The sequence below is a fragment of the Phaethon lepturus genome, unplaced genomic scaffold, assembly GCF_000687285.1.
Source record: "Phaethon lepturus isolate BGI_N335 unplaced genomic scaffold, ASM68728v1 scaffold32031, whole genome shotgun sequence".
NCBI lineage: Eukaryota > Metazoa > Chordata > Aves > Phaethontiformes > Phaethontidae > Phaethon > Phaethon lepturus.
In genome coordinates this window covers 19,250-42,606 of record NW_010517510.1, presented here as the reverse complement: position 1 = coordinate 42,606, position 23,357 = coordinate 19,250, and the positions used below count along the sequence as shown (strand labels likewise).

Genomic DNA, 23,357 nt, shown 5'->3' with positions numbered 1-23,357 from the left:
AATGACACCTTCCAGCATGAGTGGGCCACCCATGGGCATGAACCAGCCTCGGCCTCCTGGAATGAGTCCCTTCAGCACCCATGGGCAGAGGATGCCTCAGCAAGCCTACCCAGGCCCACGGCCCCAGTCTTTGCCTATACAAGGCATAAAGAGACCGTACCCAGGAGAGGTAATAAAATAAATTCTGTTTTGCATACACTGTTATTTTGACTGAAAGTTGCAACATGCTGTGTAATGCGTGGCGTGCATCCCTGTACAATAGTACATCTTTGTTCCAGCCTTGATAGGAATACTGCCGTTAAAATACGAGTGGCAGCAGCTCTTCCTTTTTAGCTTCTCAAGTATTCAGGTCGGCCCTTGCTATGTTAGTCAAGATGACAGTCATTAAAACCAAGAGAGGCCCAAAACCGTCTGAGCCCTCAAAATGTCATTTTGAGATTGTCATGCTAGATGGTGAATTCATAGACCTTAAGCAGACTTCTTTCACAGGAGTGGGTTTATTTAACATGACAACTTAAAAGAGAAGTTGAAGGTGAAATACTTCACTTGAGCCCAATACATATGTGATCTGCATTTTCTTGGATGGTTTTATTGTTCTAAAGAAATACAGGGCATACGTTGTATAAACACCAGTAGTAATAACATTTATTTTAAAGACCACTTGCTTTCCAAACTTCTTGAGGCTTGATTTTCATAGGCACTGAGATGAATGTAAATCACGTTGAACTCAAATCCCTCTGTGTCAGCATTTATCTAATATAAGTTTATTTGGAGTGTGGTATTTCTGTCTGAGTTCCCATGCTGTTACAGGAGATCTGAGTGACTTTGTAGACAAAACTACATTGCCGTTGACTTGTATTATGACCTTGGGCAAAACACTTAAGGTCAAAATTTTAAAGAAATTTAGACAACCGAAGACGTAGACAGATGAGCTTTTCTGACTTTTTTTTTTAAAAAGCGCCAGTGCATTTTACCATTCAGATTGATGTGAACTGGGCCATAGATGCTTTTGACAATTTCACCAGCTCTCTCTCAGCATCTATATGCACCTAAATGTCTTTACAAATAGCCACGAGTTACTAGCTTCAGAGACAATTTCCAGGTAAAATTCTGTATTAAACTGAGACTACAACAACAGCTATAACTCCAGGTATAGAGCTCTGAATATTTTGATGTTGGCCTGACCATAATAATGGTAGTAAGAGTTTATAGATAACATACAGCAGAGAGTACCATGATATGCAGAAGATATAGCAAACATTTATTATTGAGCTACATTTCTTTCCTGATCTGCAAACTTTTTTTTTAATTAAAAAAAAAAAACCAAAACCCAGAAATTTTAAGTGTAATGTGCTTTTGCAGGAGTTACTTCTGTGAGAAGGCTTTTCACTCTGTAAATACTGCCGCTTACTCTACAATTAAGCTAAGAAATCGTAGAATGTGGCTTGTTCAGATAATGTTTACCTTCAGATTTCATATTTTAAGGAAGACTGTAAATACCTTTTTGCTGCTTCAGAAGCAGGTTTTTCATTGTAAGTGAATATGATCAAGTTCCCAAGAAATCAATGCTAAACAGTGTCCTAAATGTCACATGCTTGCTGGTCTGGAATTCTGCAGATCCTGTAGATGCTTGTTGATTTTTTTTGAAAGCTTAATTTATGGAAACGTCTTATTCATTGGTTAATTTTTCAAATTGACATTTTATTACCTTTAAAATTCCAGTTTTCATTACTTTGATTCCAAAACTGCAGTACAGTACTAGCTAGCACTGGCAAGGTGTTCATGACCAGTAATAGCTTCTCTTTAGTTGTTAGGGTATTGCTAAACACTCTAGCATATGTTGTGTTGAGAAGACAGACATGGGCAACACAACTTCTATTCTTTGCCCATTCCAGGGTCTGTTTTTTTTTAATGTTACTTTTTCTTTTTGTGCTTTCATTCTCCACCTGGAAAAGGAGCCCCAGGGATGGGGCTAGTAGCACTTGCAAAAACCACAGATATTTTCTGAACATTGCATCTGTTTGTAATTCTGGTTTCTTCAAACACGCTGCAAGGCTGAGTCTATGTGTGTGTTAAGGTCCATGGTTATTCTTACCCTGCTTTGGTTTGCAGCACTTTCATGTGTTTGAGTGAGTATTCACCTCCAGCCCTGGTTTAGGCGTGGGTGGCACTAGGTTGAGGAGTATTCACCTGGAGGGTTTGTTTGTTTGTTTGTTTTGATTCCATTATTGAATGTATGCTAATAATCAATTCGAGACAGCTGCTTGCATGAAACAGATCTTTGTCTTCTTTCATCTCTGTCATGAAATAGCCGAATTATGGAAACCAGCAGTATGGACCAAATAGCCAGTTTCCAAACCAGCCTGGTCAGTACCCCACTCCCAACCCTCCAAGACCCCTTACATCTCCCAACTATCCTGGACAGAGGATGCCAAGCCAGCAAAACACAGGGCAGTACCCTCCTCCAACGGTCAACATGGGGCAGTATTACAAGGTAAGAGTTTCTAGAGTATCTTGTTGCATTCTGGTAGACTTTTATGAATGAAGTTATGTAATTAAAGGAAAGAGACAAAAAAACCCACAGTGTTTTTTACTAATGTTTTGGGTATCACAGAATGAAGTCAAATCAGCCAAGTTGCATTGTAACTTCAGAGCAGTTCATAAAGAAAATTGAATGTTACTGCAGCTCATTAGAGGCTTTTACAAGAAAGCATTGGTTTCACTTTAAAAAAAAGCATGTAAAAAGAAGTATCTGGTGGGATTCAGGTGTAATATTTTCACCTATTCATGGCACCCTGCAAGAATACAGCTTTGGAAATTTGTAATAAACAGGTTCCACATTTGCAGCATCCCAGTTTCAGACCTACAGTGGTCACTGTTGGATTAAGCCAGCCCAAAGTTAAAAGCTGTTCCAGCTGTAGAATTCATCTTTGAACTGAAGTTTGTGTGACTTTCTCTGACCTCTCCCTCCCCTTTTCTCCTTCTTCTCTCTCTATACTGCTTGTTTTGGGCAAGAATTAGAATTGTTAAAATGTTGCCTAAAACCTGTTTTATGGATACATCTTGAACACTTGTATTCTCCAAATGGAGTTTGTACTGAGGGCCTGCTGAGGTTTGACATCTTTGAAGTGCACACAAAAGTGATCTTTTGCACACAGGTATTCCAGTGAGTATAAAAATGGGGAGGACCATCGATGGTCTGACCTGCTTTTGGAGCATTAGCTGTTGAAGTCTCTGGACTACATTCTGATTTTGAATGTAGATGGAAGGAATCTAAGTTGCACATTGGTGTTGACCTGGAATTGTTCTGGTGTGATTCACACAGAAAACACCATTGGAGAAAAAAAAAAGAAAAAAAAAAAAAAAAAGGAAAACAAACCCCTTTACCATAGAGTAGCTGTTGTATGTGCAGCCAAGCTGTCCACTGTGGTACCCAAAGGAATACCTGTTGCATCGGGGCAGCTTTTGCAGTACACTGCCAGGAAGAACACACGGAGGAGATACATCCTGAACTAGTGTAATTCCAGTGCAGTCGCTTGTGCTAAAATAACAGCAGAAGACCTCTGTGACATTTTGAAGTGACAGGGTTTTTAATACATTTTACATGTGTTTATTTTAGATGGGTTTTAATTTTTTTGTTTACAGAATAGTTCTAATAGGGAATCTGTGGTCCTTCCAATGCATCCCCTATTTTGTATTCAAATATTGACCATTCTGGAAACAGTTAGAAAATAAGAGACATTGTTAAGGCGGGAAGTGGGGGGATATCCTGGCTAGGGGAAAAATACCAGCTTTCCACAGACAGGACCTGAACCTTTGGATTGTAGTGATTGTGGAGATAGTAACTGTATGTGTTAGAGAAAAAAGCAAAGATGGCTGGAAATGTAAATGCTTCAGATTTCAGAATGCAGCTCTCTTCTTAAGTACTTTTAGAGTATCCTAGGCTGGCCGCATAGCATTTAGATACAGAATGAGATTTGAAGTCCTGATACTTTGGCTGTCTGTAAAGATTTTGATCTTCTGACACTCGTGTGTGTACATGAGCTATTACAAGAGAGTGCCGTGCAATTGCAGTTTTGTTCAGTGTCAGCTTCCTTTGCATCACTGTTACTCATTTAGTCCGTTAACTGCAACCATCCCCTTAATTACGAGAAAGTAAAACCAATGGTGTTTTAATACTATAGCTGCTATTTATACTTAACTATCCTTTTACTCTTACCTTGTCTTATTCAGCAGCAAACTAAGAACAGAATCAAATTGTAGGTACACAGAATAAAAGACATCTCCTGACCCCCAGAGCTTTCACTCTGAGTAGATGAGTTGGACCGGGGTGGAAGAGAGGATAGGTGGAAGTAAAAGGGACACAGACATTCTAATTGCATGTCTTTGGATTTTGTTATTCATGTCGGCTTTTGTGCACTGCGACTATTTTGGGAGGAAGCCAAAGACATACAAAGGCTGGGTTTGGGTGATGTGGAAAAATTGAAGTGAATGGCTGGTTGGTTTTGGAAAGAGAGCGTTCAGAGGAACGTGATAAGCCTCTTGGCAGCCTTGCTTATATCTGGTCATTGCCTGAATTAAGCTGGCTGGTCTGCTGGTTTCAGTTCCTGCTTTGCTATCCTAGTCTGCCTCTTCCCCGAAGGTCTCATGGGACGTCCTGTGGTTTCTTGTCGTTCCGGAGACAGGGGCCTCCCTACCTTGTTTGCGGTCTTTGTTGTTTGGTAGCAGTGCAGTTCACAAGGCTCATTATTCGTATTTTCAGACTGCAATAACAATGTGATGTTGTTTATTTTCTAGCCATCAAGGCCTGTACCTGTGGCAAATTACCCTCATTCACCTGTTCCAGGAAACCCCACGCCACCTATGACTCCAGGGAGCAATATTCCTCCATACCTGTCACCTAACCAGGATGTCAAACCACCATTCCCACCTGACATTAAACCAAATATCAATGCTTTACCACCACCTCCAAGTGAGTAGCAAACAGAATGCCCCCACAGTCACTTTATTGTCTCTCTGTTCTCTGCCACATACATTTCAGAGTGTGGAAACTAGCTCTGATCGCTAAGTTGTGATAGGTGGTATGCGCAGCTCAGGCTCTCTAGAGCCAGTGGACAGGAAAGAGAAAGATTGCTATCCCCTCCTAAAACAGAGTATCAGAAAAGTTCTCCCAGGTTAAACTTGTAAGGATTTTACTCCTGAAGTATTCCTTTGATGCACTTCCTGAGGATAAAATACTTGATTTTGGGTTGTGTTATGTGCGCTTGGTGGCTTGTTTATTGTATGAACTTTCATTGTGGTCTGTTCTGTTCAAGGGCAAAGCCATTCATTGAACAACACTGCAGAACAGCGTAAAATGTGAATATTTATTGTGGTGTCTCTATTGTGATCCATACAGGCTTCTTAAGAATATTCAGTAGTATGCCAAAAATTGATACATGTTCCTTTCAAAGCCACTCAACATCACAGCTACGTTTGGCTGGGAACAGGGCAGGAATAACAAGATTGCTCTGGCTGAGTACTAGCACAAGATATTTGAGGTTTTGAAGTGACTGATGAACAATAGGAGATATCATTTACTAGGGAACTGGGAGAAACTTTATGTTTTCTGTAAAATAACTGCTGCTGCATTAGCACTTTGCAACTGGTGTTTGGAGCTCAGGATAGCCAAAAAATGAAGTAGAAGAAGGTGGCCTGCAGTATAATTTGGGCAAGAACACAGCATTTAAAGATATTTGGACTTTGTAGATCAGCTGTAATTTACCACAAAACCTCTTTTTATGAGACCAGATCTTTGGTCATTGGATAGTTTCAGATGATGAAACTGTTGGAACTAATTGGGTAATGTTGGTCCCAGTTCAAAGTGGGGAAAATAAGCATTATCACAGTTTGCCATAATTAAGATACTTGTTGTCAGTCTTCTGCCGACAGAGTAAGCCAGGACACACAACCTACCCAGTAATAAAAACCAGGAATTCTTGCCATACCTGGTTTCTGTTTGTGGCCGGAATGCAAAGGTCCTAAAGTTAAGGGTGGGAGAATAGAAGACTTTGGTTTGCCATCGCTGTCAACTTGAGCTCTGTCACTTGTGTCAGTTAGATGATGTAGTTACTTGTGATTTTCTTTTTTGTGTGTATGAACCTGCTAAATTAAATCCAGTAGCAGATCACTGTGCCATTTGTTACTATTCTGTATAAATATACACATTATTATTGCACTGCAGATGCTAAAGGGAAAGTTCACGCTTTCTCTCCCTCTTCGATCCCAGCCAACCACAATGATGAGCTGCGTCTGACGTTTCCCGTGAGAGATGGTGTTGTACTTGAGCCCTTCCGTCTGGAACACAACCTGGCAGTCAGTAACCATGTCTTTCACTTACGGCCAACTGTTCATCAGACGCTGATGTGGAGGTAAGCTCAGCCTCTCGGCAAGGAAGTCTTGCACCCAGTGATGGAGGAGTGGCAGGCCAGGTGACTTTCATTTAGGTTTGCCATGAATTTCTGTTTCAAGATTGTGGCCTAAGTAGGAAAAATGCTCTTTAAACTCACAGATACTCTCACCTGTCACTTTCCAGAGACAACACATTCTAAAATGTTTCCTGATCTGTGTTGCGTCTACTTGGTGATAGCGTATGGTATGCAGTGTTTGAAAAAAATCACTGCAACTGTTCTATCCTTTCTGCCCTGCGTGGAACGGATGTAGGATGTGCATGACCGACACCAGCACAAACTTCCATTTGGGAGACTCTGAATTCCTAGGTGCTTTGTGGCCTGTGAAATGTTAGTTGCAGGAGTAACTATGCAGGGCTGTCACAGTTTATGCTTAAATGAAATGGTGCAGAGTATCTGATAATGAAAAATAACACACTAATGAAGGACCTGATTTAGAGGCTTGGTAAAATCATTTGGAAAGACAAGTGCTTAAATCCTCCAAACTCTAAAAACTAACTTGCTAAATTCCCCCTCTCCTACAACTCCCTAGTAAGAACAGGTCAGAAATACCGGAGCATAGCTTTCCACTTATAAAGGCTTCTGCTTTTCACTTACAGCGAGTGCTACTTTCCAGCACAGAGGAATGGTACTTTCGTGCATTTAATGTAGGTTTGCATAAGTGATTCCAGGTTATGTCCTGATTCCACCATGCTCATGGAAAGGCTTTAGATCAAATGGCAGCTTTATTTTTTTATTCATGTATTTTCGAATACCATGGAATAATTCTGTTTCCTCGTTCTGCTTTTCTCAGAAAGCATCTCAATGTTTATCGTGGCTGCTAATTACGTGGTTTGAGCCTGTCTCTGTGCGCTCTGGGGGCTGGTTAGTTGCTCAGGATCTTGTATGGAGGTAGTTTCACAGGGGTAGCAGCTGCGATGGTAAAATGCAGCATCTTAAGCACATTTTCTGTTTTGCCTGCCTCACTTTCAGTTTCTTCCCGAGCCTGGACCACGTATCCCCTGATCTTAATTGGGAGTGATAACTTGTAGCTTCACCTTTTTTCCCCTGTGAAGATCTTCTCCCCGTTCACTGGAATCCACTTGAGACATCTATTTTCATGGTGTGGACGGCGTGAGCTGGGTAGAGGGGTGCACTCAGTTCCCGCTCAGTTCGCTGCCCCTGGGGTGGATGCTGGCTCTAAAGCTGAGGCTTGATGCGGGACGCAGGAGTCCTTGCTGCCACAGTGTCCGGCTACACTGAGGTAGCCTGGGGTTGGAAGGGAGGGAGATTGCAGGCAGACCACATCCAATAATTAACACCTAACTTTGAGGTCAGTTATTGCTTACCTGCATTTCATTATTGTGGAGTACTCGCAGCAGAGGGAGTTTTGGCAGTTATTTGCCGGTTCTTATTAATAAGTAATCACTACTGGGAATTGTGCTGGCTCATTCAGTAGATTTATAGTGCTGCACTGAGGCATGAGGCTGTTTCTTAATATCTGGTTTTTTCTTTCTTCCTTAGCTCACCAAACACATACCCTTTATTTAAACTTATTTTAATGAAGACTCGGAGGTAAACTGTGCTCTGGTCTGCTGTTTTGAAAAGCTTGTTAATAGTGGGGAGAATGGATGGTCCTGTAATGAAGTCATTTCACATTTAACTCAGGGCTGGATGGATTCCAGAAAAATGAATTAGTCACATGTGTGGATGGATTTCGGATTTATAGAGAATGGTGGAATTGAGCCAATTCTTAATATTTGTCTGCCAGTTAAAATATTCGGCAAAACCTCTCATGTGTACACACATAATGAATAGCAATGCAACTATTTTTCTCCCCGCTGGGAACTTTTCATGGTTACAAGAAACAGAAAGGTTGAAGGCAGGGAAAATGTCGCCTTGAAGCTGGTTCAGTCTTAGCACTGCTCAGTTATTAATAGCATCCCACAGTGGAGACACTGCATGCTAAGAACATGAGGATCTCCTGAGCTCTGTCACCGCTCTGTGACATTCAGCAGGCCTGCTCAGAGTCCTCGGGAACACTCTTACTCTGCTTGGTTTTTATATCAGAGATACCAAGCCTTGCTTCCGTCCAGGTTTTGGTGACTGGGGTGCGTTCTCATGAGGTGAGAATTTCCAGTGGATCTTGCAGGGAGGGCTTTCAAAAAATTATTAACAAAATATTGAAAAAAGCCTGGAAAGACTCAATATAGATGGATTATGTTGAAAGGTCAGGTCATTCGTATTCTATAACTTTCTTTAAAAAAAAAAAACAAAAAACATATTTTTATCCAGTGCTAATCCAGTGTTTTGGAATCCAGAAAAGATGATGTTAAGTCAGAACTGAAATCCCTGGTTTTGGATAAGGAAAATGGCAGTTAAGGTGATGGTTTCCTGAATGAGCTGTTCCTCATGGATCTTGCAAAGATATCTTCCTTCAGGCAGGATGAAGAAATGAGCACCTAGATTTTCAAGCATACAAGATAAACATTCAGCTGTCTTTTGCTGTCATGAACAGCCGAATCCTGACATTTCAGTTTAGTTCTTCATGTTCTTTTAAATTTGTTCTTCAGATTACTCATTCCTAACACAAGGTTAACATCCGTATATGAAACAGAAGTCATAGTCTCTACCCACTTAATTTGTGATTAACTTAATCTCAGCCTCTTCCTTTTTTGGAGGTGTTATAAAACTAATTTTTGAGAAGCTATATAGTGTGTGGAAGTTACTGTTGGAGAGGTGGGAGGAATTCATGTTCTGAAAGGTCTAAATTGGGTACACTTAATCCACAGCTATGTTAATTTAATTCACAGTTATGTTAATTTGGAATCACAAAAACACTGGGTGGGGGGTATATACGAGGGTCACTTTCTCTTAGTTGATTTACCTGTTCCATGGCAGGATTAGGTGTACCGGTATTTTGTCTGACAAGTGTTCATTCAAAGGCTCTTTTAAATGTTCTGAAGTAGTGAAGAATCCAAAGTCTTCAGCACAACCCGCAATACTGCAGTGTATCACTTTGTTGTACTTAACTCTTAACACACAGGAAGGACCTACTTGATGTTAACATTTTTCATTTTGCAGGATCATTCCATGGTTTAGTTTTGCAAAGTGGTTTAAGATGTTCCCTTGGAAAGTGCTTCATAAGTGTAAAATATTAACAACAATTCATGGCAAGCTTGCATCATTAATTCATCATGACTTGCTTCTGTTAAGGGCTTTTATGAAGAAAGTATGTTATATCCTTTACTGGCAATAATTCTAGAAAAATAGTCTGACAGATAAAGAAAAAGTGTTCCTAGCATCAAAACGACCTACCCTCTGCAATGTGAAAGCAAAGTTAAAAGAAGATTTATTGGTTGTTGTACAGGTCTGACTTGGAATTACAGTTCAAGTGCTATCACCATGAAGACAGACAAATGAACACAAACTGGCCAGCTTCAGTCCAGGTCAGCGTTAATGCAACCCCACTTACCATTGAACGTGGTGACAACAAGACATCTCATAAACCTCTGCACCTAAAGCACGTCTGCCAGCCAGGAAGAAACACGATTCAAATTACAGTCACAGCATGTTGTTGTGTAAGTACACCGAGCTCACGGCTGCAGCTGCTGATGCTGAGTTTGCTATTCAGTACAGTTTGCAAATGTTGCCTTAGCTGCAAGAGCCTTACTCTTATTTTTTTCCTTGCATTTTTCTGGTAAGGTGCTTGTTGATGATGTTGACACAGAGTGCTAATGTGGAAATTTTTGCTGCTGAATTACTGCAGAATGTAATGTGTCCTTCCAGTGTCTCTGAAAAGTCTTGTGGTCTAGGGGAGGAAAGGAGTTTGATCTCCTACCTATTCAGTGTGTGCCTGTGTAACAAGGCAGCTAAAAATGTAGATCATTGCGATGCAGACTGTTGTGCGATACTAATTTCATTTACTTAGGGTATTAAACTGTGTTTGGTTTGACATGAGAACATCAACACCATAATCATTGGTGGTGGTGATGATTTTTCATATAGCTTTTCAGTTTAAAAACTAATATTCCATGATGCAGTCTAGACCATGCAACTTTCCCCTTTTTCCTTTTCCATGATTTGGTTACTGTTAGGGACAAGTACTGATTTTTAATGCAGGCTGTTGCACAGCTGTGGTCTGAGCTTTTGACTGTTCTGTTGTCACTGACAAAAAAGGAAGCTGTTACCTCTCCCAAGGTCGCAGTGTGAGGCACTTTGACAAGAAGCCATCCACCTATTTTGCTTTACTTCACACTGATGTCTCTCTGCATAATGTCATTTATCTGGTGGCTAAGAGCTGGCGCAGCATCCTGTGAATCCACAACGAGCTCTGTGTTGGGGATGAAGATTCAGCTGCTTCCAGGCATGTCAGCAGCAAATCGGTTTTGCAACTTCAACGTAGTCTGAGGGCAGGCAGGTAGGCTAGACAGTGTCAAAGAATCCAGGGTTTTAAAAATAAACCCTGATGTCAGAGATGAATATGTCAGCTCTATGTATTCTGAGTATTAAGGAGGGAGAAAACACAGAACATCTTTACTTTTTTTTAAAGCCCTTGTATATGTTAACGCTCCTGGAGCAGGGAACAACATACCGTGCTCCCTTAGGGATATTCTGCATGTGCACAGCAGAGCAGAACCAGCTTTCATATTTAAGCATCAGGCTCTTACGGAAGCCACGTGTCCAAGGGAAGAATGCAGCTATGTTCAGCAGTGTATTTACCCTGTGTGTTTGGTTCTCTTGGTAACAAAATGCGTTTTCTTTCAGTCACACTTGTTCGTGTTGCAGTTAGTACACCGACCCTCAGTTCGCTCTGTACTTCAAGGTCTACTAAAGAAACGCCTCCTCCCAGCGGAACATTGTATCACCAAGAGTGAGTTTTCATTTTGTCTGGGTGATGACTTTCCAGAATGCCTATGTTCAGTTGTGATAAGCTCTTTCTACACAAGATTTACTTGCTTATTGAAAACCTGAAGCTGTACTTGTCAGGAATTTCCAGAACATCATGTGTCTAGATTAAATCCTCAGTATCCTCAAATGTTGAGGGCTATTTGGGTGGAGGTAACAAAGTACCAAGGACACAAGCTTAGTTCCCAGAGAGTACTCTCCCATTCCAGGAGAACCTCTCTGGATTTTCCCCGACATCTGTTTTTGACTTCACTAAAATCCCTGTGTAGAAAGATTATTCTTTATTTATTTAGGGCTGCTTTAAGTGCTTGTATGGTACTTCGTTTGGTTGAGGGTATAGCTGATATGCACGTGTGTGATGGTTTGTCTGTTCAGGAGAATGTTCTAAATAACACAGAATACACCTGTCTGGATAAATTGTCCATTAAACTGGCCCTTAAAGGTTGAAGTGTTGGTCTTTCAGATTTCTACCTTAGATCTTACAGCACAGTTGTGTTTTCTCACACATACACATACCTTCTTCCTAAACAGTAAAGAGGAACTTCAGTAGCGTAGCAGCTTCCTCTGGCAACGCAACACTAAATGGAGAAGATGGAGTAGAGCAAACTGCTATTAAAGTGTCTCTGAAGTGTCCGATCACATTCCGGCGGATTCAGCTCCCAGCAAGGGGTCACGATTGCAAGCATGTACAAGTGAGTAGATGCCAGTGGCCTGGCAATGTTCCCTCAGCCATGTGTTGTTACAGTACTTTTAGCTTGGTTATCGTATAACAGAGCCTAATGAAATGAGATTTCTTTGTGTCTGTCAACCTAAATAATTAACTATTTATATGTTTAATGTGGAGGGAGAAAGTAAGCTATTTGGATTAGTTTTCAGTGCTAGTAGGCTTTTTTTGTGGCAGTTTTTTGTGCAACTGATTCAGCTAATACAGTATTTCCCCTTTATTTCCTTTTTTTTTTTCTTTTTTTTCCTCCTTTGTTTCTTTCTGATACCTAGTGCTTTGATCTGGAATCTTACTTGCAACTGAACTGTGAAAGGGGAACTTGGAGGTGTCCGGTATGCAAGTAAGTGCAACCATACTACATGAAATGCAGTTGTACACAATTTGGCCAAATTCAGATCGTATTTAAGGTCATGGAGGGGAGAAAAAGGAAGTGCTAGGAAATAAGGTGTATATATTACATTTACCTAATAGCATAAAGTCCAACAAGAATTCTTGCAATATTTCATAAATGGAGGGAACACCCTGAATTATTAGAAATTTAAAAACCGATAAGAGATATTTTCTCATAAAATACATGATCTGCGAGCTCTCATTACAGGCTATCAGTGGGTTGTGTAGAGTTCAAAAGAAGATCAAATATTTACATTGATCAGACAGATATCTACATAAACAAATGAACTGGGAGTTTGTCTTCCCCTAGATTATGAAGTTATAAGCAACTACCAGACAACAACACATACCATGGCAATTGAACAGATAGCCTATTCTGGAGTTATTTTTGTATAATTTTGATGTTGTAATGCCCAAATTAAAGAACTTCAAACATGTAGATACTAACGTGTTCAGCATCCAGCTGAAGATTAAGTATGTATGCCAAATAACTGTCTCGGGTGCTGTGCTTTGAGTCACGTAAATATGCAGTTAATGGCAGTGTTCAAGGAGAGGAAGAATTTTGAAGACTGCAATGTTTCCCAGTAATTAGGTAGGAAATGAAGTTGGATCCTCCAAGGTCAAAGTCAACATCAAGTGCAAATTAAAGTGAGAGTAGAAAGCAGGAAGGATTCTGGTCCAGAGTTTAAGACTGATGTTAAAAAAGAGAAAAGATTTCCGAGGAGCAAAAGTTGAGGGTGATTGCTTAAAGGAAAAGCGGGATACTTGGCATAATTTCAGCCTTATGTTTTGACCAGAGAGCTAGTATACTGCAGAATAAATGGAATAAAAAGCTTTGAAGTGGTTAGAGGCTGCCCATTCTTCGATTTAACTGGGCAGAAAGAATCGCAGAACATCTGCAGGCCAGTTCAGTATCTGTAACCTACTGTGCTCAGTGTGCAGGGTTACAAGTTTGTTCCAGCCTCAGCTGAGGAGCCAGGGCTCTTTAGTTCAGGCAGCTGTAGCTGTAGCAGCTTGTATTTTACCTCTGCAAGTCTCCAGTCCAACCCCTGCTGCACCAGCCAATGTTAAGTATAAACAGGAGTGGCAATTGTCCATTCTATCTGCTTCTGTGGACATTGCAGACTCGAGACGAGCCTGTTTCGATGACTATCCGTGATTGATATGCATCCTAAACTGGAGGTATTTCCTCTGAACTACCTGAATCTTTTGTATCTTCTAAGTTAGGCTAAAAATACCACAAGAATTGCATGTCGTCTTAATTTCTGTATTCAGACATCCAGGCCAAAATTTTTGTCCCGTTTATCTGAGTATGAGCACCTGCATTCAGATTGAAGTGCCTGCGTAAATAAATCATTTCTGTTTCGTTCTGTCCCCATCTGTGCTGATCTTAAGTAAAATAGCTATAATATGTAGTTACTTTGAAGCCATATTACTGTGTAGCTCAAAAAAAATAGTGCTAGCTGATGTTCACAGGAGAGATCTGCTATGTTCAAAAAGCCTCTAAAATCACAATATATTTCACTAAAATTATTTAAAGGATACGAACAGTTTGTCGATACACACAAGTAGATGAATCCTTAGCTCATCTATTTGATGTGGAATACTATTATCCTGGTAATGCAGATGTAGAACTAAAACTGCCCCAAATCATTCATGAATTATGTGTTACAGAGAGGAAGTTGGTGGATCCTAGTCTGCTGATTTCATCACTAACGTATCCCTCTTCCATCCCTCTTTTACACGTGTAGTGATATTCTAACATGAATTTTGAGGTTTTTTTTTTTGCTTTTTAGTAAAACTGCTCTGCTGGAAGGCTTGGAGGTTGACCAGTATATGTGGGGTATTCTGAACGCTATACAGAAGTAAGTGAATTTCCTCATTTCTGATATCCAAGACTAAGCAATTAGGAGATACATTAATGAATACTGAGGTAGTCACACCAAAGTAGGTCTTAGTGATTGAACTTGAATGTTCTATTTTTTGGCTCCTTGGTGGAGCTACTGGTACAGTGAATCAGGTTCCATCTACTTTATAGAACTAGTTTGGGTTCTCTCTTGATGACAGCCTCACCAATGAAGCAGAGGGAAGAGTGAGAATGGGGGATTAAAAATGCTTTCTCGTATTTACAAGTAGTCGCTCTGATTCACATGTGGCAAACCACATAGATATGTTTGGGTTTCACTGTGTGGATAAACACAGAAATGTGCTCTCAACAGTTGCCTTTTTTAAAACTTGTTTTTGGCGCACAGTTGAGAAGTGAAAGATCTTGAGGTTGTATTACACTAGAGCATTTCAGAACACTTGTTACCATGCAGATTCTTACGGAAACTTGAGCAGAATTGATTTTAAAAAAATAAATCAATTAATATGCTAAATTTTTCATATTATTTTACAGCTCAGAGTTTGAAGAAGTTACCATTGATCCAACTTGCAGTTGGAGGCCAGTCCCTATAAAGTCAGATATTCACATCAAAGATGACCCAGATGGCATTCCCTCAAAAAGATTTAAGACCATGAGTCCAAGCCAGATGATCATGCCAAATGTGATGGAGATGATTGCAGCTTTGGGTCCTGGCCCATCACCTTACCCATCCTTACCCCCTCCTCCAGGAGGCAACAACTCCACTGAATATGGTAACCAAGGTTAGTTTTACAGCTTTGTGCACCCAGGTGGTCACTCTAAAGGTCAGTGGTTCAGTCGGCTTTGTGATTCAGGTATGTCAGTGCATCTTCTCAGGGAGATGCATAAGGAAAGCAAATTACATGGCTGAAATTTTGCATCGGTCTTTTTGTTTAAAATTCATCTGCTTAGAGGAAAATACATTTAGTAAGGAAATTGGTGCTTGTCATATTTGTTGCCATGCAACCCTCCTTGAATCAAGAAACATTGTGTGTTACCCTATGTATTCATGGCCTGCCACAATATACATCTTTCCTCATTTTTTCTGTCCATTTTCCTTCTGTTCCCCTCTCATTCAAGTGAGGGCTCCTAGTGCTACAGAACTTACAAAGTACAGAACCTTACCCGTGCTGCTTGGGCCACCAAGTTTAACTTGTGGCCAGGTGGGTGACATTTGGTAGGCCACACAGAAAGTGGATGACTTCTAAAGAGATTCTAACTGCTTTGCAAACACCTTTGCATTAGACAGTTACTTGAGTTCCTCTACCCCTGTGCTGCCAGACTGAGAAACCGGAAACTAAATACAGGCAGTGGAGATACGTTTTCAAATGGTATATTGTGAATAACTCAATTATAGTGACAATTCTGAAAATATGAAACCAGAGACTGTTTCTTTTGCAAGTAATATGATATGACTCAGTTCAGCTCTGGGAAAAGACCAACTGTTCACACCATCAGAATCCCCAAATTGATTACAAGGTGATATATGTGCTTTTTGCAGGCGTTTGAAGAAAAATATAGATTGCATGCAAAATATGGTTAATTTGCTCCAATGACTGCAAAACTGATGACAGATGATAAAACTTTTTAGGTTTTCAAACAGATGAATGATTACTATAACAAAGCCAAGAGCACTGAATCACAAATTTTTCACTCGTTTAGTAGGAGTGAAGTGCAGTCAGAGCATGAGAACAGAGCCATCTATTCTTCATCATCTTTCTCGCACATAATTAGGAATGGACAGGGTAGTCACGTAAAGTGGAGTTCAGGGTTTGTATAACAATTGCTGCCTAGACTGTTAGTTCCCTGCCTTCCCCTGTGGATCCTGTAGCAGAGGTAGTCATTGCTTCTTGGAGGCCTGACTCATCAATGGCAGGTGAAACGCACACTCTCCTCTTTCCCCTGCAATAGGCATATCAGTGCAGAGCACCAGATTATCCTAAATGTCTGTATAGGTCTATCCCTCAGCATGTGGCACAACTGATGCCCCAGAGAAGGATGTGCTGCTGCATGGCTGCAAGTCCCTGGGCATACTGCCTTGCATCTTCATTCTCCGTCAATATGTGCACTGAAACTTTATGTTTAGAATTAGGTAATGTCCTCTGATTAACAGTACTCCAGAGCAAAGTAGTAGTAGTGTTACTACCGTGGTTTATATTTGTTTATTTGGGTTTGACAGTAAGCATGCTGAAGTGTTAATTTGCAAATATAACAAGTACTCAGTAATACAAGACCTTATTCCAGCTCCCTGCTATTAAATCTTTCCTGAGAAGCAAGGCAAGACCAGCTACATTCTGTGAGAGTCATCCAGTTTGCAGATTAACAAAATGAGAATTAGTAAGGCTCTGCAGTATTTACATGATAGATCAAAGTCCTGGCTTCTTTGAGAAATACTCTTACATGGCTAATGACTTCTATTCCTCTGAGATTAAACTTCGGCTTGTGAAGCTGTGCTGAAGAGCAAATGATGCAGCTACTTCAGTTTGTCAAACTCCCTTCTTGAACTTGAACATTTAAGGCTGCTGTACTTCAGCTGAGAACTGCAGGCTCTCCTTGGAAGCTCCAAAGTTATTCTATTATTTCAGAACTCGGTATCATCCAATTCAGTTGCTTATACAAAATAGCTGAGTGGCTTTAGTTCAATTTTTGCTGTTCATAGCAAATAAGTCGCCAGAGTTGGTATCTCAGTTGGAAGCGTTAACAGAGAGATCTGGACAGAAAAAATATGTACAGTAAAATCCCTGTATTGGGATACATTATTGGTTTAGAATTCAAGTGAAGATCACTGGGCTGAGGTGGGATGAATCAAAACATACTGCTTTACTGTATGATCGGGTCATACAGTACTTGTCCTGCAGATGAGCAGGGGACTCCAGGCTTGTTGCTAGATGGTAAATCTGTGGGGGTAAATCCAGATAATTCATTACGAATTGGTGTTAAATTTTGGTGCTTTGGAGAACATCATTTCAGGCTGCAGTTAGGTGGATTTCAGGGACTCCAGCAGTGGGGGGCACTCATGTTAAGCATTTCAGTTGCCCTGTGCTGTGCAGGGAGGATGCCATGCTGCACCGCTTTTTTTACAAGACACTCTGAGACATCAATGTTGGGAAACAAATAATTTCTTTCGTATCACTTCTGTTTCTCTTTTAGGCAACAGTTACCAAGGTCATGGCAATTTTGACTTCCCACACGGGAATCCTGGTGGCACGTCTATGAATGACTTCATGCATGGGCCACAGCTGTCACATCCCCCAGACATGCCGAGCAGCATGGCAGCTCTCGACAAACCTCTCAGTCACCCCATGCAGGAATCTGTAAGTAATGGTGCTGTGGACGTAGAATTTCCTTTGTGGGGGTAAGGAGCTCTCATCCAGCTAACGGATGTGCCTTGTGAACTGCTTTTACTTTTTGTGGATTCCGCACTTCGGAAGTTTCTGAAATAGAGCAGTCCTAAGAAATGCCAAAACCACCATTTTTAGTTTCTGGCCTTTTCGAGTTTTTGGAGAAGCATTTTGAAGCTTTTTGAATTGTCATTTAAGTTTGTTTATCTGAAAGAGACAAGCTGGCTCAGTGTGCTTGTGTTAATCATTGTGCTTTGCTCTGACACCCTGAAAAAAACTAGAATTCATTCCCTAGGCCAGCAGGGTCTGTGAATATCCATCTTCGGCAGACAGCAAGACATCGACAGACTTCAAAGCAGGGGCAGTATCTTCCCTGGCTTTGTCCCTGAGGGCAAGATTTTCATCAAAGCGTTTTGATGGGGAATTCTACCCAAGTAGCATGAAAGGCACCTTTAAGCTGTTGGGAATAGGACAAGCCTCTAGATTTTGAGGAGAGATGCTGCCACTGGTCTGAGAGCGTATCGGTATAAGAGACTAAAGAATGGAGGTTCCTCAGGTCTCAGAGGAGGCAGAACTGCACATTGGAAAAGCAGCTTGCTCTATATGTAATCTCCAGAAAATGCAGTACTGCAGCAGCTAGGTGATAGAAAAGCTACCGGCAGCATTTAGCTCTTAGGCATGGCTAGTCATCTATTTTAACTCAGGGCAGGGGGGGTGTATACATCCTTTTATGTTCATTTAAGTTACAGGGCAGGGGCTTTATAGTGTGCTGTTACTGCACAGGAAGGATGTTTAACTTGACAAGTCATCTGTGCCATGTCTTTAGTGAATACTAGAAAGTACAATTTCAGAATGTAATGAGGAAATCTGGTAGCAGATGCTCAGCAGAAGCCTACTCAGTCAATGTCTCCTCGAGCTGGCAGTGGGTTTTCCAAGGAGGATGGTGAGAAATAGGAAGAGAGTGGAGAGAGAGTTCTTAGCATAGCTTGGAGAATGCCCAAGTAACAAGACTGTCTGCAAAGGAAGAGTCCAGAAACCGTAACGACTTTACCACTTTACAGGCTAATAAAGGACAGAACAAACACACTGTAAACTTAATTTTATGTTGGCAAATTCCACATACCCAGCTTAAAGAGCCAGTCTGAATTATCTGCATCAGAACCAACCATGCAGTATTAGAAGATAGTAGCAAGGGGAAATACTGCTAACCTGAACTACTCACAGATGCTTTCCTTTGAATCAAAGCCACAGAGAATTACTCTTTGCCTCCCATTACCTGACACCTACCTCTTGACTTTGACCGTTTGACTGGTATATCTTTGCTGTAGCAGTTGCCCCAGTGAAATTTCTGATGTCGTAAGTTACGAAGTGGTAGAATATGAAAGTGAAGAATCTGGGGCTTTCTGAAAATGGGACTGCTTACAGATGATAGCAAAGGTGAAAGTTGCACAAGGCTATGCATGTTCCAGAGCTGTAAGAGGGTATTTGGGCAAATGTTAATAGATTTTTGGTTCCGCGGGCCAGTCTGTAGCAAATCTGGTACTTGCTTATGATAGCTGGCAATTAACGTAAACCTTTGCCTCACCTCTCCCTCATCTTTCGTGATGTGCAAGCTATACTGTTTGGGAACAGGAAGCGGCGCTAAAGCAGGTTCCACCTAGTTTATGTCAATGGCTGATTTTCTCTAATGAGGATCAGTTCTCAGGTCTGTTAGCACAAGGGAATTAGATTGACCTTGTCAACGTAGCCACATAGTCTTCAGGCCACATTTGAGGATTGTTAGTGCTCCCACACAACTTTTTCAGTATTACAGTCTCTGCTTTCCTCTTTCTCTCTTTTTATCCTTCTTTCTTTCTTCTCTGTCAAAAATGAACTGTTTGTCTGTAGCAGACACTCAAGAAACGCAGCTTTAAAATTACTACTTTTAGAGAAATGCATGCCATTAACACATAACTAAATTGGGTAGCTGAATGTCTTTGGACAGACATCTCTGTACGACAATAACTATAAATCACATTGCGTAATTGAACTAAGGTTTTAAAATGTTGCCTGTGCTGTTGTCTGGCTTTCTGTCTTTCCTTTTTACATGTTTAAGATGTACTTTGTTTTCATCTACTATTCACTTTGACTGTTTCGTGTTTACAAGGTGAGTCAGGATCAGATGTTTGGTCCTTTTAGACCTATTTCTAACCAGAGCTGAATGCTCCTGGGGAAGTTCCTAATTTTCCCGTTATGAAGATTTATGTGGTGGCCCTTATATAATGGTAGGCAGAGAAAGTTGATCCCTCCAGGCATACTCCGTAGGTCACTCCAGGAAATGCAGATGTGTTTGCCCAGAGTAGGTCAGGCTGGGTAACCCGGGCTGGATCATCAGAACTACCTTCTCTCAGTACTGCTGTTCTGCTCCTGTGGAAGAAGAAAAAATGAAGACCTGAAATGTGCCTGGAAGTAATACCTTTTCCCCAGTGTAAAGTGTTGTGAGAACTATAGAACAGACACTTCTATGTCGGTGCAATATTGCTACAAAATAGCTGCCACAATCGCATCATGTTTGTTTTCAGAAATGGTAAGCAAGTTTTAGACAAAGGTGGACTCAGAGTTAGCTCTAGCTTAGCGCTTATTGCAGTGTAAGTAGCGGTATATGACTGAGCAATGGCTGAACGAGCCATAGTTTCATATAGACAGTGAGGTGATGTGAGCCAGTGCCACTGTAAAAAGGCATCGCTGTTGTTTCTATTGTCACTTTTCCTGTCTGTTTCACCAGCACAAGTGTTACTGCAGCCATGAAGTAATCTGGATCTGGGTACAGATGTGATTGAAAACTAATTCAGAGCAGGAGTGGGGGGAAGTTTAGCTTTGATCTGTGTCAGCTCCCCAGCTGCATGTCTGCAAGGATGCACCTGATGACAAAGCATGCATGGGAACAGTGGCCAAGAACAGCAGCAGAGCAGGATGGCATCTTTAGTGGTTCTGCCAGTTAACCCAGCAAAAGAGTTCGTAAAACTATGACCCCAGTAATGGAGAGAGAGAGAGACATAAACCATCAACTTAACCTGCTAATGTGGTTTTTTCGCACTATCAATTTTCTCCTGAGATTAAAGGAATATTGTTCTGCAGCTGGCAGGTCCTGTTTCTCTACAGCTGTACATCGTGGCACTTGTAGAGGCCCCTGTTGGGCTCATAGAGAGTTGTGCTGTTTTGTGCTACTAAGCTGAAGATGTACTTGTGTCTGCTATAAGCTTTGCTTTTATAGACTGTAAATGCTTTAAGAGTGCCAAAGTTGACGCTCCTAAAAACAATGCTGGAATTACCTTGCTGTGTAAGCAAAGGCAACTTTGTTAGACTCGCTGTGTTCATAGTGTGGGTTAGTGTTTTTAAAATAAAATCATGGGAGTTGCAGATGCAAACTGAACATACACAAAGTGTATTGCTTAGAACGTTTTTGCACCATGGCAAACTTGCCATTAGTTAGTTAGCTGAGTGCAAGTAGAGAAATGTTGAAGTCCTGAGCATTTTGCTTTCTCACAGGTAGGCTGGTGGAGTTTTGAAATATGTCTGAGAACATATGAATGCCTCTTGGTTTAAATAACTATTGATATAAATATGCCAGTATGACTCTTGTTTTGTGCATTCAGGGATATATTTACAAGGCTATTCAAGATAATCCTGTTTTGGTTTGGTTTTTTTCCGGAAACTGTTTTCGAACTTTCGCAACACTGTCTTAAATTGCTTTTCAATTTTTGTTATTATTAAGCTTTCTTAATTTCCACACTTTCTGTTGCACATGTCCTCAATGAATGAAGAAGGAAACAGTACTATTTGGATAGACATGTACTTTCACTCAAAGGTTTTCACTGCAAAGTTTTTAGGCTGCAGATTCATTTACATTACGGTGTGTTCTGTGGGCAGGTTTTGTACAAGTTTACCCCTTAGGTAACAACAACATGTTGCAGAATACTTTTCAAGTAGTCAAACTGTGACCCTAATGGAGAGAAGAGTATGTATCAGCACTTTTTAACAGTTACTTTAAACTCTCATATGGGAAAGAGGCCCAAATGCAGTGTTGCAGATATAATCCTGCAATCCACCAACCTTCATACTACCAAAGTATTGAAAAGGACCTTGATGTAGCAGAGTCTGACTGTCCCAATGGATCAGTATTCAGGTTTTAGTTTTCGTAAGAGTGGTGAAATGTATTTTTTAAATGCTTGTTTCTGTAATTTTTTTTTTTATTTTGTGGGAACATTTAAAATTAAGTTTTGTAATAACCTCCCTTTTGCTTTCCAAAACTGAAGACTAAGGTTAAAATAACCTTGCAGTTTACTGTGATATGAAAGGGTCAATGCTGACATAGCACTTCGCTGGTTTCTGTTTGCTTGGCTGGATGAATTTCATGCTGTTGTATGTATCTGTTCTTTTATTTCAGCTCCACTTTGTGACAATATGTAGCATTCCTCAAAAAACGTTTACATGTTTTGCTTCTCCATATACCCAGTTAACATAAGCCATATGATTCTGAAGCATTCAGACACTTCTTTCTCATGGCACCCAGGTCAAGCCCCAAAGAATCCACTAGCATTAAATGTGACATGCAGCAGAAGGAGGAATTGGGCTTGTGCATTTTTGTTGCTTCTCTGTCATGTGAGAAAGGCTTTTCACACATTCTTCCATAATAGGGTTTGGAAGATGCATGTGGTTTGGTAGTCCATTCCCCATGGAAAACACAAAAAATACTAAGCTTTTGCTAGAGAACTTCGCCACGGCATGAACGCAAAACAGAAGTGTGATCATTAGCTTACTTCAAGCTAACGCGTTGTACTTTGCAGTCAGCAGCTATGCAGCCACCTACAGCAGCTCTGCTGACAGGTTGGGAGCTCACCAACTGAGCCTGCTTGGGTTTTCTGTCACCCATCGGAACCCGTCAATATCAGCAAGGAGAATCTTTTGCCCTTAAAAAGGGGTGTTGCATCCTGAAAAGAAAAGGAGGGGAGGAGTGGGGAAAGGCTGGTGCTTGCAAAAGGTTTGTAATGAGCTGAAACACGAACAGGCAATGGTGTCAGGACGCCACCCAATAAAGGGGCTGAGCAGAAATGATGCATTTTCACAGTTAATCAGCTTCCTGGTGTAGGGATTGTTATTCAACAAATTCTCCATTCATTCATGGAATTTTTTAGGGCAAAAGCATCTGCCTTGCTAGTGCTGAGCAACAGCCATAATTTTCCCTCCTCTTTGGAGTTCAGTATACTGCATCTTCAAGCGCAGTTTCCCACATCACAAGGAAGCAAACCAACAGCACAAATCCAATGTGTTTATTTCCCCCTCGCAGATTCCCTTCAAAAAGCTGAAGCACTTCCTCCAGCATTGGGATATGGAGTTTTCTTTTCCGATTGCACTTTTTTATTTATTTCTTTGGGTTTTGGGGTTGTGTTTTGGTTTGTGGTTTGTTTTTGTTTTTGTTTTTGTTTTGTTGTGTGTGTCTTTTTCTAAAATTTATTTAAGTTATTTCTTTTTGTAACATGCAGTTACAGAGTCAGGCACTGCGAGCACTGTACCTTGTGGCCTCACTTTCTTTTCCTGCTTTTTTCCTCCTCCGCAGATCCCTCATCCCGGCAGCACTGATCAGTCCCATACTTCCATGCAGCAAGGTTTGTACGTCCCTCACC

General features: G+C 40.9%; 1 protein-coding gene across 1 annotated transcript in view; it reads left to right on the top strand.

The window, feature by feature from the left end:
* Positions 1-23,357, top strand: part of ZMIZ2 (zinc finger, MIZ-type containing 2) — a gene marked incomplete at its 5' end in the record, with an annotated part of 33,020 nt that overhangs the window by 5,390 nt on the left and 4,273 nt on the right. Inside the window, 12 exon segments of the mRNA XM_010296431.1 lie at positions 1-169; positions 2,312-2,494; positions 4,798-4,972; positions 6,224-6,410; positions 9,799-10,009; positions 11,196-11,301; positions 11,868-12,028; positions 12,333-12,400; positions 14,247-14,315; positions 14,849-15,096; positions 17,504-17,667; positions 23,291-23,357. The exon segment at positions 1-169 is cut by the window's left edge and continues 8 nt beyond it; the exon segment at positions 23,291-23,357 is cut by the window's right edge and continues 179 nt beyond it. Of these exon segments, the coding sequence (XP_010294733.1) occupies positions 1-169; positions 2,312-2,494; positions 4,798-4,972; positions 6,224-6,410; positions 9,799-10,009; positions 11,196-11,301; positions 11,868-12,028; positions 12,333-12,400; positions 14,247-14,315; positions 14,849-15,096; positions 17,504-17,667; positions 23,291-23,357 (1,808 nt within the window).